Genomic DNA, 15,283 nt, shown 5'->3' with positions numbered 1-15,283 from the left:
GGTTAAATATAATTAGCCAAATTACAAACACGCACCATTAAAAGTCACCTTTGAACAGTGCGTGGCCTGCAAGTGTGTACTCAAGCAGTGTTTGAGCTCCCAAGGGTTTTCAAAAGATAAATTAGCAAACATTCTACTTAAAGTTCATGTTCTAACTGTGCATAATAGCCATTATAATACCGGCAATTATACTGCAGCGCTTCTTTGTTTAATGATGTGATGCTCAGACTGCCTCTTTCCTCTCTGCCTCACCTGCCATCGGTGCCCTGACGTCGAGCAGCCAATTTTTCAGTCAGCGTGTTCTGCAACCTCAGCTCCCCTAATAGGGATTTTTATGCGGCTGAACTGTGACCCCCGCCGACAGAACTTGGGGTGTGCTGCAAACGCGCCTCCCCATTAAAAGGAGCTTACCGAGGCTTTTCTCATGCCGTGGCTGAGTAAAGTTATTTAATCACAGGAACAGTTCTTATAGCAGGCAAACTACCCTCCATTATTCATCTGGGGCCCCTAGAGGAAGCAGGGGTCTGATAATGTCATCCATCTGAGAGGGGGAATCCGGTGATGAGGTCTGAGAATGGCTGATTCCCCCATCTTGCTCTCTCTAACTATTGCTCTCTCCGTCTTCAGGCTGTTGTAGCTAATGGCTCTCATGAGCAATCTTTCTCATGAGCAAAGCAAGCCAAAACAATTACACAAAGACAGCAGATATAAAAATAAAACATGTTTAAATTAAATATATTTTTTATAATTTTTTTAAGGGTTTTTTTTACCTTTGAAATATAGGACAGTGGAGTTGAAACAGGAATTCATGGGGAGCAGAAAAAGGAGGGGGAAGAATCTGCAAAGTACTATAATAATCCCAAAACAAATACTTCATGTCACATGTGTCAAATTCAGTTCCAGAGTTTAGTTCCAACCCTAATTAAACACACCTGGTCATACTAATTGAGTCCTTCAGGCTTGTTTGAAACCTACAGGTAAGTTTGTTGGAGCAGGGTTGGAACTAAACTGTGCAGAGCTGCAGCCCTCGTGGAACGAAGTCTGACAACCCTGCTCCATACAGAAGGCAGAAACTACTTTTAAACACAGCAACTGATGAGCAACAGTAAAAATTGTACCTCTTCTCAACAGGGAAAACTAGCAACAATCAAGAATATGTGATCATATGCTGTCATGGCATTGCAATCAAAAAAAATGTCATTATAATGGAAGTCAATGGAGCAAAAATAGCCACGAACATAACAAAAGGATAGCCAATTTGTGCTTTTCAAAGAATTTTTCCAAAATATATGTCAAAATAAGATTTGTCACCAAATACAATTCCAATTGCTGAAACAGGGAACGTTGTGGCAAAATTAAGACTCAAAATCACCCCAGAGTGGATGAAAACATCCCCAAAGGAACACAAGGTTTAATAAAGTGAAATCTGATAAACGTTCCAACAAATACCTGATATTGTTCTTGAGCATTTTTAAACAGCTGTTGCACTTGAAGGTAGTGTTGGACTTGATTTTGGGCATCAGAGATGGATCCCCATCGCTTTTTCCATAGTAGAAGTCTGAAACCAGCATGATGAGCTTGCCCTTATCGGACTCAACGACTTTTGGTGTGATGATTTGCTTGTCAGGCCTCGATGTTGAGGGAAACACAGAGTCCCACAATTCAGGGCAGCACAACTTAAAAAAATAAAATAAAAAAGGTTTCATTATTGTATACTATTTGTGCAGCCATAACCTCGGGTTAACTTAATTTCATTCAGGAGTGTTTTTCTCCCCACACTATTCATGAAACAATCTACATTAAACATGCCAACGTTCATATAATACAAGTGTCATTAGTCTCAGTACTATATTAGGGGTGTCTGTCAATATATTTTACTTGCCTATTGCACCTCTTAATTTTTCTAGTTAATCAGTCATTGGAAGCTTAAAAATGTGTGACGTCAGGAAGCAAACCTCATATTTCAAGTGTTACATGTATGAGCCTGGAAAGTGGTGCAAACAAGTCTAAATCCATTCAAATTATTTTAAAACACTGAACAAGACAATTTGCAATCGAACACCAGTAAACCACCTTAATTCACCATGCAGGGCTGGACAATGTTTTAGATCATTTTACCTTCATTGTCATTATTGACAGTTATTTTATTTCAATTTCAATTGAATGTTTATGAACTTTAACTTTTTTGCTATGCAGTTCATTAAAGATTTGTCATATAGATATACTCAACTTTAAAAAAGTGGGATTTATTTTCCTAATCAAAGAGCACATTGTTTTAGTGTTTTACTAATAAAAGAAAAGAAATAAAGAAAATAATTATTTAAGGTTACTGGTTGAATACGTTGAGCTGAAATCAAAGCACACATTTCCTAAAATAAAGATGTCTTGTGAACGAAGCATTAAATTTCAGTTTAAATGTAAAAAGCAAGGTTCTTAAACGCTAACATCTTAATAACTTTTTTTTTGCACACAAAATAAATAAATGCTGACATTTCAAATGTCAAAAATATTCAGCATTTAAAATGGATCAAACAACTTAGATCTCTTTTAAAGAAATGTTTACTTTCACCTTTAATTGTTTTAATGCATTTACTATTTCTCTTCACAAAAAGACTGCTCTATACATTAATATGTGATACAATATGAAAACATAAAAACTTAACAAAACAATCAATTAATCCTTTGCTATTTTTTTTATTATTAATAAAGTTAGTTACGCTTGACACATTAGAGGTCATCGGATGGCAATACATAAGGGCTGGCCTTTAAATTACATCTAGTCCTACTTCTAGTCTTCTACTTCTTACTTTAAACTCTAACTTCTTGACCTTCCCAATATATAAGAAACCAGCGACAAAAAAACATGATTTACATACAGCTTTTCGATTACCAGAGCTATAAAAGACTCTATTGACATGTATGAGAAAAACACAGAGAATGATTTTACAGAGCATCAAATACACTGTGCATTTACTGATATAAACAGGAAGAATGTGATTGCTCCTCTGTCCATGAAACAAAGTGCTCGGTCTGTCTACCTCAAGATGCACATATAGTCTTCTAGGCAGGGGATGATAACCGGTTTCAAGGTTTACCGTGGTTTGGAAAAGTCAAGGTTTTGAAACTGCTAAAATTTTCTGTTATACCTATATCTGTCAATTCTGTCATGTATACTGTTCCAAAATATTATAAATGTTTCCAAAAATAAAATGTATTTTGTTTTATTTTGGTAAAATATACATTGTTAAATGGATTTTGTGATATTTTATTCAAGCTTACCATACCGTCAGAAACTTTTACACTTTTAGTCTACACCTTAGATTTCACACACCTCTGACTGAGATGAACAGTTTATTAGCCATTGACCTTGCAAAAACAGCAAGTGCAACAAACATACATGTTAATATTTAAAATGGTAAAAATAACATGGGGAAAATACGTTAAATGATATGTTATATCTGAATTTCAGTTTTCATTAATTTCCTATTTATCGTCCAGCACCAGGTTAACTTGGTTCAGACAGGAGTCCATTTCTCCCCACATAAATCATAAAACAATCTACGTTAAACATCCCACCTTCATATGAATCTTTAAAGGCTCCAACGGAAACACATTCTGACATCTGGGGCATTTCCTTGTGCCTATTAAATTTTTCTCTCCTGCTGTCAAAGAAAAAAAAAAACAACAATTAAAAGATGAAAAGACTTGTTGCTTCTGAAAACCTGTAACACATAATAGACAAACAGTGCTTGACCACCCATGACAGACTTGCCTCCTTTGGAAACACTGTTGTTTGCTTCATTTATCACTTTTCCATTATCTGCTGGTCATAAAAAGAAAGATCCAATCAAATCTTTAACTTTAAAAGAAGGGGGAAAAACTTTTGGGACATATGGCTTTTCCTCTTTAGAAGAGATTTTAACCCTTACTACACCACACACAAGCAGGCTCACCTCTACTGTTCATAATTTGCATGGATGAGGTTTTCGGTTTTAGTAGTGTTGTTGGGATGATCCCTGGTGTGTTTTGAGAAACTGAAATAGTGCGGGACTGAGAAGAATGGTTAGCTGGGGCTTGTACATTGGACAAGGTCACTACATTGTCTTGGATGAGCTTCACTTGAGGCCTGTGAATCACCCCTGGCTTTGGTGCAACACTGACCTGTGGCACTATCTGCTGACCAGCTGTTTAAAAAACAAAGTACAGAAAACAAATTAAATCCTAATTCAAACATATGGGGACAGATTAATTTATTTTTTAATAATCAAAATACAATATAATAAAAAGCAACAACAATTTACAGTAGCACTGTTTTTATTACAGATGCATTAAAATTAGAATTTCAGGGTGGAAACTAGTGCTGCACAATATATTGTTTTAGCATCTATATTGCAATGTGCAATTCTGCAATAGTCCCATCGCAGGGATCTGCAACAGTCTGGGTTATAGCTGACCAGACATTACAATTAACAACATAGTGAAATAAACACAAACTTCAACTTTAAAGTGAAAGTTTATTATTTGCACATGTTTTTAAGGCCTGTGACTGTAAGAAGTTAAAGCAACTTTAAGCCATTTGGGCACAATAAATTAAACGTTTGTAGCTTAAAGATAAATTGTGCATTATACAATTATTTACTCAACACAATACAGTGTTATAATGATACTTTAAACAAAAAAGGTAAGTAAACGTTTTTTTTAAAGAGATTAGTTGACTACTTAAAAAAAGAGCAAACCCATTAATAGTAAAGGGATAAGTTGACTGTATTTTTTAAATGTAAATAAACCCATTCTTTTTATAGCGATTAGTTTTTTTCAAAGAGGTGATCAAAATTTTCCCCTTTAAAGCGTTAAGTTGACTTTACTTTAAAATGTGAGTATTTTACAAAACTATACGTGATTATTTAATTTTTGCTTCTGAATACTGTTCAACTCCCAAGAAAAATAATAAATTATTGTTTATTTGCATCTTTTCTCTGTTGTATTTAACTTTGCTTGTAATTTGTTTGATTATATTTTATTCAGATATGCGCTTCTACAGAATCATCACAATCGATCTAAAATGATGAATTATTTACAAGCTGTTCAAATAATTTGGTGAAATTACATTTTTAATCGCAATTTAAACAAATCGCAATGAATTAAAATATTGCAATGTCAGTTTTTTTCCAATATCGAGCAGCCCAAGCGGAAAAAAAAAATTCTGAATGCACTTGGACGAAATTTTTAAAAAAATTAAATAATGCGTTCTTATTTAATGAAGTGGTGTAAAGTCATTTTGTAAGACTTTTTAAAATTTAACTTAACTTAAAATAAACTAACAAAAAAGGTAAAACTATACAATAATTTTATTGGCAGCAAAATTTTATTGGCCTTGAGCAAGTAGAGATGCTTCGTTTTAACAGCGTTTCCATGACAGCACATTAGTAATACTGTTGATGTGCTGTTTGAGAGGACACTGCTTTTAAGGTAATTTATGCACAGATAAAGCATATGTTTACAAATCCACAGAGCAGAATATTGAGCCATTTTTAACTGTGACAATGGCTTTAGTCGGCACAGCGACAAACTACCCTTGTGCAGCGAAAGCCATTGAAATAAATAGGTTTAATAGCGTAACACAGGGCAGTACTTTCCACATCCAATGTCAGACTATGGCCCAATCCCAATTTTATTTTTTTAATCCCTTCCCCTTGGTCCTTAAAAAGAGTGTAAGGAAGAAGAGCTTCAAATTTTACCTCTAAGAAATGGGACACCACTACAGTATCTGCACACATCATTATATGTCATCACAATCTCTTACTTTATATAAGATCAGACAATTGTGACTGCTGTAGTTATTACAGGTGCGTTATTTTTTGGTATTTATCTTCAGGAAATCACTGAAGGCACTGATATTGTGTTATAATAACGATATAATATGGCAATAAGATCGTGCTTTTACACCGTGTGAAAACATTTACACCATATTCACCTAAACACACAAAAACAACATTAACATTATAGCAGACACTGTAAAAAGCTTATTCTTAGCCACTATATGTTTCTATCTAGCCCTTCCCCTTAGCCCTATGCCTTCAAGCTAAAGAGAATGGGGTCACCCCTACCCCTTCATGTAAACACAAAACTTTGTGTTTGTGTTTTGATTGTGCCTAGGTCTGGAAGGAGAGTGAAACCAGAGAGCTGAACACTGCTGGGTAGTGCAATCTAGCAGAGCAATTTTCTCGACTCATATTTTGCCCATCTATTTCAGCCAAAACTCAAATATTTTGTGCATAACCAGTTTTAATAATATTACAATTACAGACCACAACATTTTTTAACAGTAGAAAAAATATTCACATAGAAACATTTATACCTTGCACAACAGTAAAAGTGGTTCCCGGAGGATACTGTGACCCTAATGAGCTGATGAAGGAGGTGTTGCTGTTGAGATTCTGTGGTGACGCCACAATGTAACCCTGGTGAAACAATAAGGAAATGATTACTAATATTAAATAAAGACTTAGAATCATGATGAAACAGACATTCTATATGCCTTCTCACATATGGCCCATCAACAACAGTGGTTCTCAACCACGTTCCTGGAGCCCCTCAAGAGCTGCACATTTTACATGTCTCCATTCAAGTTTTAAAGAGCCCATATTATGGGTTTTTGAAAATTCCCTTCCATGTAGTGTGTAACAGCTCTAAGTGAAGTAAAGTACCCAGCTAAGGCTTAAATCTCTAAGAGTACAGTGTTTAAAACGGTTGATTCATCTATAAAAGAGTCGACTCATAGTGCTTCAAACGAGTCGCCTTGATACCGAGTCATTAGGTGTTTCGCCATGACATACGAACGAAACCAAGTTATTCACGTGCACGCGCAAACCTGGGAGATTTCAAACCTGAGGCCCCGCCCTCTAACATAGAAACCCAGACACACACACACACCCACAAACACACAAACACACCCACAAACACACACAAACATGCCGGTCGATTGAAGTCACACTGCAGATTGATATTATCGACTCTCTACCCAAAGATGAAAACTCAGCATTATAGCCAAGCAGTTGGAAACTACTGGAAACTTCTGGAAACTACATGCTACAAAGAATACTTCATCGGCGTTTGTTAAAGGAAGAATCAGTTAAGAGTGACTTACTGATGGACGTCAGGATGGGTTTCTTCCTCCATTTCTCAAGTGTAAGTATGTGCGATTAAAGTTGTTGCCTCGTTTACTCTAGCTTGCAAATGTATTTAGTTGTGATTTGTTACTTGTAAGCGCGTGTACTGTATCAGGTTAACTGGCTATATTCTCTTATCGCGTGCAAAGTCACGTTAAAAACGCGACGCGTGCTGCTTTGTTTACGGAGCTCTGTGGACGAGGGTAGTGTGTGCGTGCGTGCGTGTGTGTGTGTGTGTGCTTGCGCTGTCGTCCATAGGTATGTGTGTGTGTTTGTGTGCGCGCGCGTTGTCGTCCGGAGGTGTGTGTGTGTGTTTTTGTGTGTGTGTGCGCGTGCGCAAGGACAAGGGCAATATGGATGTTTGTGTGTGTGTCTGTGAAAAGAGCAGAGTGAGAAGCTAGGAGATCCCCTCAACTGTTTTTGGAGTTTTTGCTCAATAAAATAGTTAGTTGTCTGTATTTTCAAGTCCATCGACTGTATTTACATTGACCCACTGGCAGCTAAAATCCACACCTACACTATCGAGCGTGTATGAACTGTGATTACTTTTATATTGCTGATTAGCTGTTTGGCATTTCACTCTCTCACTGAAGGCAGTTGACCAATCGCAACAGACTGTCATTGGTCCAATCAGCGCAGATTAGCTTCTCGCTAAGGAGGGGTTTGGGAACAAATGAATCACTGAACGATTCATACGGGAGACGCTGGAATAATTAGGTAAAAATAAATGCAGATTATAAGACCATGAAAGTGTTTTTTGACCTTGCATGCATATTAGACTGTTGTTGGAGACCCTTACAACCAAAATATGACCCTATTTCATGTATAATATGGGCTCTTTAAAGCCTCAGTTAATGAACTGACGAGTTGAATCAGGTGTGTTTGACTAAGGAGGTATGAAAAAGTGCAGTGTTGAGGGAAATGGTAGAGAACCACTGGTTTAGAGCATTTGGTTTGGAATCTGGCACATTTTCTCTGTTGGTTTAGTTTGCATAGGCTTGAAAATGGCAACAGCTCTTGGATCCAGACCTAAACAACTTATCTGAGATCGCCTCGATGGGGTGAATGAGACAAAAATTGAGACAAATCAAGAAAGCAATCTGACACAGTGGACTAACAGACTTTATACCATAACATAAGCAACAGGGATGTCAATTGCAACAAAATCATGTGACTGATGATCATTTAAATTAATGATCAAGTAATGCTGCGTGTGCTTTAAGAATTGAACCCCACATCAATCTCTGCAAGTATGACCATAATGCACATTTTTTTAAAAAGAAGTGGATGTGCTTTTTGTGTCAGACTGTCTGAAAAAAACACCTTCATATTTTAGAGAAAGCAGTTAAGGTTTGCATAATCATCGATTGATCTTATCTAAATCACGCCATTAACGGAGTTCCATGGATCACTACACAGCAGGTAATGCGTCTCCAAATATGCAATGTCCAGAGAGTAACTTAACGTAAACTGCAGAACTTGATAATGTTGCGTCGTGTGTGAAGTCTAGGATGTGTTTCACAGTGCAGAGCATAACTTAAACTCTAAATTTCCATGCTTAATCAGTCATCGATAAGGTCTATCGATTATAAGCCGTATCAACAATTAATCAATCATCGAGTAATCATTAGTATCCCTAACAAGTAATGTGTCGCTCGAAAAGCAGCAGTGTCTGATTCTGAGAACATCATTTATCACAGCTGAAATCCAAAGAGCACCTCTTGATGAATGACGGCTACATACCTATGCATGTCATGACGGCTACTGATAAAGCCACAATAAGCCAACAGAGCAAAATGGTCCATTAATGTTGATGGACGACTCAGAGAAACTTTACAGGTGCACTCTGACCAACAGGATGATTGTTGTATTCACTCTCAAACACTATTTATGGTCTTTGAAATGTTGAAAGTAACCCAAACCAAAAAGAAAATGCAACATTGTGACAAAGTCCCTCTCTATTTCAGAACCAAGTAAACAGTTAAAAGATATGAAATGGCATAAAGAAAACACACATTAGGACAATACATTGTTAAAACACTAATTATAACAATTGATTGTAATTCTGAGAATAACGAAAAAAGAATGTGCCGTTATGATGTTAACATGATACGACAAATATATTACGGTTTGCCATTCTCTTTTAGACACACACGGATCAGTTCATGGATCTCTCTGAACAGCAAAAAATGCTTTTCTTACTAAGATTGTTTGTCCTGTTTCATGCCAAATATCTAAACAAACATAAATCGTGAAGCATTTTCTAGAGAAGCAAAAATATGGTCTTGTTTTTTTAGAAATAATGTCAAAGGGAAGTAAGTTTTTCGTTAAAACAATCAAATTAATCTGCTATTGGGATAAGCTAAATAATCTTGTTTTTCCTTTTGACATGAGATTAAGCTTACCCTATTGGCAGATTATTTACCTTGTTTTAAGGCAAAACTCACTTCACATTGATGGATTATTTATGAAATCAAGATAAAATTTTTGCTTGTCTGAATAATGCATCTTGATTTATAATTTTTTAGGCATTTGGACTAGAAACGACAAAAAAAATTAAGTAAGAAAAGCTTATATGCAATGTGTTTACAAGCTAATGATCTGAATTTGATTTGCCTAAGTTGCCACTAAATGGAAATTATAATTGTCCACCCGGATAGCCTAATTCTAGCGATATTCTTAAGTGTGCATCCAATGTACACTACCTCATGATGCACCACAAGAAAATTCATGAACGAAGCGACAACTGATCCAGGTAGGTCACGTGATGATGACAAAAAGGCAGATGTAGTATGTCCGAGTTTCATTAATACTACTCACATTCACAATGTATAAATCGTACTTTTCTAACGGACGAGTAGTATGTTTAAATTCAAATGCAGTACCTACTGAGTAGTAGGCGATTTCAGATGCAGCCCGGAAGTCGGTCATGGGGGGTAGGTTATGGTATTTAATAAAAGATTTTTAGGTCAAATAATTTTTTACAAAATAATGAAATGCACAGGTACATCATTTATATCAAGCACTATTACATACATTTAGATTTAGATTTTTTTCAAAGAAATACATAAGTTTGCAAGACAGAGGGGTTCTAGGGACTGGAACTGGGAACTACTGATTAAGATGACCATATTGCAATTAGAGATATTAAATTCTAAAAGTATTTTAAGTTTTTTCTTTCATAGAAAGTGAAAGAGTTGTGCGTGCTGCTTTTCTGTAGATCCATTGAATGCCTGTAGTCACAATGTGAGATTAAACATTTAGAGCGCCAGTGGCAGAATAAACTACTCTAGTCAATATAAAGTCGAATGTAATGCAAGAGAAAAATCAATCTAATAATGACAAATGTCTGATTCTTTTAATGTCTGATTTTGATCTATTTATATGTAGTCTGTGACAGATTGCAAGCATATGTGTTGAGTAAAATCAATAATTGATCTTCACAATTATGAATAGCTACATTTTGGTGTCATCACTGTCCTGTGCATTGAGGACCAGGACCAAATCTTTTCGCACCCACCAGCCTATAAGTCTATAAAATGTTGGGAATAATTCTGTGGCACATATTTATAGAAAATGTATTTACATCCATATTAGCTACATTTACATCTATCCAGAAAAGCCATTAGGTAAATACTTCAATCCATCTAACAAAAAAAATTATTAAATTGAAACTACCAGTGTAGATCTGAAATCATCTGAACCACAGAGTTAAATTAAAGGGACAGTTCACCCAAAATTTTGTATTCTTTTATCATTTACACTCTGCAGGGCTCACAAAACTACTTGCCTGACATCCCAGGGCTTTTGTGTTTTCTAGTCTGCTACCCTACCCATTTTTTGGGAGAAAAATACACTTCAATGCTTTAGGATTATCTAACAAGTTTGGCAATTACGTTGTATGCTGTAATGGTACCAGGTTTCTTAGTAGGCTAAGAAACCAGGCTAAGAAACCAGCTCTGTATGTGATTAAAAAAAAAAAGCATGAGGTCATAAGTTATAAAAAGCCCCATATTGTTTTAGCATTGCATCACAATGTGTGCATTGATTGGGTACCACACTTCAAAACATGTGATAACCATAAGAGTGAAAGTTTACAATCAATTTATTTATCAGTTTATCATGATCATACAGTGTTGTTTTACTTCTGATTATTCAATTTCTGTACCTGAATACTGTTAGATTCTCCAAATAAAATGCAGGGACTGTGTATTTAATTAAAAAATGTATCTTTGCTTTAATGTATTTACCTATGCTAATAATTTGTTAATCTTATTTTATAAAATGCACACCTCTATAAAATCATCCCGTCAGTCTAAAATTACTAATTCTTTAAAAAAAAAAAAAAAAAAAAAAAGCTATGTAAACCATCTGATGAATTTGTATTCAAATTGAAACATATAATGTAGAAAAAAAATTGGCATGTTAATTTTTTTCAACCTCATGCAGCTGTAACGGAGGCCAGCTAGTAAGTGCTGTGCAGGTAAAACCTCACTCCTCTGACCTCTAAAGGAACTCCATGTGGAAGATCGCCGGTTAGATCCCAGCTCGGAGTATGTTGGGTGGTGTAGGACTGGCGGGGTTACATTGGTGCCGTGACCCGTATTGCAGTGAGGTTTAGGGGGGTGAGTGTAACAAAGGCCAGCTAGTAAGTGCTGTGCAGGTAAAACCTCACTTCTCTGACCTCTAAAGGTGCTCTAACGACAAGCGCTAGAGGCCATGGTCTTTAGCCTACTTGTTAGAGCAACCGACTCCCATGTGGAAGATCGCTGGTTCGATCCCAGCTCGAAGCGGGTTGGGTGGTGTAGAACTGGGGGAGTTACATTGGTGCCGTGACCCCGATGGGAGTGAGGTTTAGGGGGGTGAGTGTAACTGAGGCCAGCTAGTAAATGCTGTGCAGGTAAAACCTCACACCTTTGACCACTAAAGGTGCTCTAGCAACAAACGCTAGAGGCCATGGTCTTTAGCCTCCTTGGTAGAGCACCGACTCCCATGCAGAAGGTTGCCGGTTCGAAGCTCGGAGCGGGTTAGGTGGTGTAGGACTGGCAAGGTTACACAGCCATAGTGAAAGCATGACAATGCCAATTTAATCAATCTTATTTGACTATACCTAGGACCAGATAAAAACAAATGGTAATAGTCTCTTTGCAGATATCGCTTCAAAATGCAAGAAAAAGCTTCACCTCATATTAGCCAAGCCCCAACTTTTTGTTTTGGTGTTTTCAAGAATTACTTGAAAGCTTTTTGTGTGTGTGTGTGCGTGTGTGTTTGAGCCTTCAGAATGTTGAGGTATTGTTTTTATACTTTGTTTCTGTGTAACATTTTACAGCAGTGGTCTCAAACTCAACTCCTGAAGGGCCTAAGCTCTACAGAGTTTAGCTCCAACCACCTCCAACTCACACCTGCTAAATAGTCTCTACTCTAGTAGTCTTGAACACCTTGATTAGTTGGATCAGCTGTGTTTGATTAGGGGTAAAGAGTTTGAGACCTATGTGTTACAGCATTTTTTTCCGCAGCCCTGCAAAGTTTAGTTCCAACTATGCTCCAACAAACTTAAAGAGTCATGAAACACCAAAACACATTATTTGAGCTGTTGACAATCGTATGTGTGTCACACACTGCTAAAAACACTATTAGGACACACATATTCCACTAAAAAGTGAAAATTGGTTGTTTTTGCGTTATTTCGAGCAAATTCGTACTTCCGGTTTGAAACTAATTTTTGAAGCTGCGTCACGGGCATGAAATCTTAGCGTGTATTCCAGCATGTAGACTGGTCGTCTGCACCTGGGAGTACCTTATTATGTCTCTGAGTGTGCTGCATTCATTCATGAGTAAGACTTGGTTCAAACCAATTAGCGCACTCTATTGTGTATGCTGTGCAACCTCATTAATATGCATGATAGCGTCGAAGACTGTTTTTACCCGTTACAGTGTTCAGACGGCAGAGAGACGCCACGGTGTGTTGCCAAGCAGGAGAACATGAATTGTTTGGAGTTACAGGTCGTCAGTGTTGTGTTTATAATTTGCCGCAGTGAAGGTTTTGTTTTCATTTTCCCTCTATAAGAGCGCAACTGGACTCACGTGTGGATTACAGTGCATGCGACGCTAGACAGAAATACAAGTCTAAGGAACATTTTTTACTCGAGAGCTTTTCTCATCTGGAAATGGTGAAATCCGGATTTGGCGCTCGTCTCCTTTTAATAAAGATGCTGCTCGAGTTGGTGTTGATAGTCCTGTCTTTACAGATTTGGTAAGTGAGCGAACAGTGGTCTTTGTTTGTTAATTCAGAGGCAAAGTTAGTTCGTATCGTCAGCAGTACTCTTTCAGTGTTTAAAGAAAGAACTTAGTCAAATGATTTCGAAGTTAATAAAGTTTACCGTAAGTTAATATCACTACAATATTATGGACTGAAAAATCTGCTGTAAATGCTGCTCTCCGAGTGTAAACATTTAAGCACCACAATCAAACTTACCGCCGTGTAGAATTTTCGCCGCATTTTGACAGGAAAAACACACACGGCTTTCTGATGCTACCTACCGAGTGCATCTAAGTTACCGAGAAATGCAAAAGTTATTTTTCTCTCATTCCCCATGCGGTAACAAACATTGTATGAAAAATACATGCTTATAGCAATTCCATGAATCAAATATCTTGTTTGTCACGAGGGGCATGAACGAAATTCCTGAATGAAAGAGTCAAACTGCAGCTAGTCAACCATGACTAACATTAATAATTTGGCAAATAAATTGATTACTGATGTCCATGTATACAAAGTCACGGTCTTTCACCTCAGCGTAAGTGTATTTGTTTTGAAAATCAGCGTGTGCCCAAACAGACACCCATTTGGTGGTGTGAAAAAACCCTGCTGAAACAAGGGGGTTTCATGGCCCTTTAAGCCACGATCACACTTCATGGCCCTTTAAGCCACGTTTGAACTTCAAAATTAAAAAACAAATGGTAAAACAAGATGATTAGACATTAAAAAATGAGCAATTGGTCCATGTTTAAAATCTGTATAGAGCGGTCACGTTTTGATCTTCTGTTGGTCTCATGGAGTCAGAGGCCCTGATTGGCTAATCGGGAGGACCGCACTTTTTTAATAGCCTATCATGTAACTATCATTCGACCCCAAACAGCGGCACCTAAGTGAAAATAAGAATTCGAATAATCAATATTAATGAATATTACACCTGCTCAATGAAAATCTGACTATTCACTACATCAATAAATCTGACATAACTTGATCAGAAATCTAAAAATGGGAGAAAAAGATTAAAGCCATCAATAGAAAGCAATACTGTGATTAAAAGAGTTTTGCAGATAACAGTGCAATACTTATTTTATATTCCAAACACACCAGAATAACAGTATTGTGGTCCAGTGGTCAGCATGTTGCATTATGACGCCACCTACCTGAGATCAATCCTCATCTGAGTAATTATTTTTATTTATTTATTTTTGTATTTTTTTTTAAATTTTTTTTAGTGTTAAGACATATAATAATGTTTGGGTTACTTAAGTAGGTGTACATATATATACATATATATATATACATATATATATATATATATATATATATATATTTTTTTTTTTTTTTTTTTTTTTTTTTTTTGTGACCTTTGTTACAAAGGACTGGATATCTATAAAGAACACAGAATATTTTGCTCAGAATATATATTCAGATATTGCAGGAAAGGACATAGTGATGTTTTAAAGAATAGTGTTGGAGATTTAGCTAACCTTTAATCTTCTCATATTTATGAAAAACATTTGAAGTTCTAAAGCAGCTGTTTCCTTGAAAAAGATGTTGTAGTGTCATTAGAAACTGAATTGGAAATGATGTTATTTTAATATAGTCAGTCATGAACTGAGGTGGGCCGGTCTAAGTCTTGAAACTCCAGGGCTGAAAAGGAGTCCCACTCCGGCCCTGCACAGTCACGTGATATGATCTCGCAGGTCAGAGTACACCAAGCTTGACCTTTTCAATGCAGCAACATGCAAAATTTGACGCACAAGCTTGTATTTCCAGTCTGCCGCGATGGCATTTGTATGAATGGAAGTCTATAGAGTAAAAAGTGCAGTGCTTTACCTACAGGCTTCACCTGTTGGTT

At 36.6% G+C, this 15,283-nt stretch overlaps 1 protein-coding gene across 8 annotated transcripts in view; it reads right to left on the bottom strand.

Moving 5' to 3' along the window:
• znf280d (zinc finger protein 280D) overlaps positions 1 to 15,283 on the bottom strand; it is a 39,887-nt gene that overhangs the window by 18,922 nt on the left and 5,682 nt on the right. For 2 of the 8 annotated variants that reach the window (XM_005166524.6, XM_005166526.6), the window contains exons 4-8: positions 6,359 to 6,461; positions 3,954 to 4,184; positions 3,773 to 3,823; positions 3,577 to 3,662; positions 1,450 to 1,676 (exon numbers count right to left, since the gene is read on the bottom strand). In XM_005166524.6, coding sequence (XP_005166581.2) covers positions 1,450 to 1,676; positions 3,577 to 3,662; positions 3,773 to 3,823; positions 3,954 to 4,184; positions 6,359 to 6,461 — 698 coding nt within the window. The remainder of the gene's footprint in view (positions 1 to 1,449; positions 1,677 to 3,576; positions 3,663 to 3,772; positions 3,824 to 3,953; positions 4,185 to 6,358; positions 6,462 to 15,283) is intronic. The other 6 variants (XM_679451.9, XM_068222727.2, XM_005166525.6 and 3 more) reach the window with 3 other exon arrangements.

The sequence above is a fragment of the Danio rerio genome, chromosome 7 (assembly GCF_049306965.1).
Source record: "Danio rerio strain Tuebingen ecotype United States chromosome 7, GRCz12tu, whole genome shotgun sequence".
Lineage (NCBI taxonomy): Eukaryota > Metazoa > Chordata > Actinopteri > Cypriniformes > Danionidae > Danio > Danio rerio.
The sequence above is the reverse complement of the archived record's forward strand: the minus strand, read 5'-3'. Positions and strand labels throughout refer to the sequence as shown.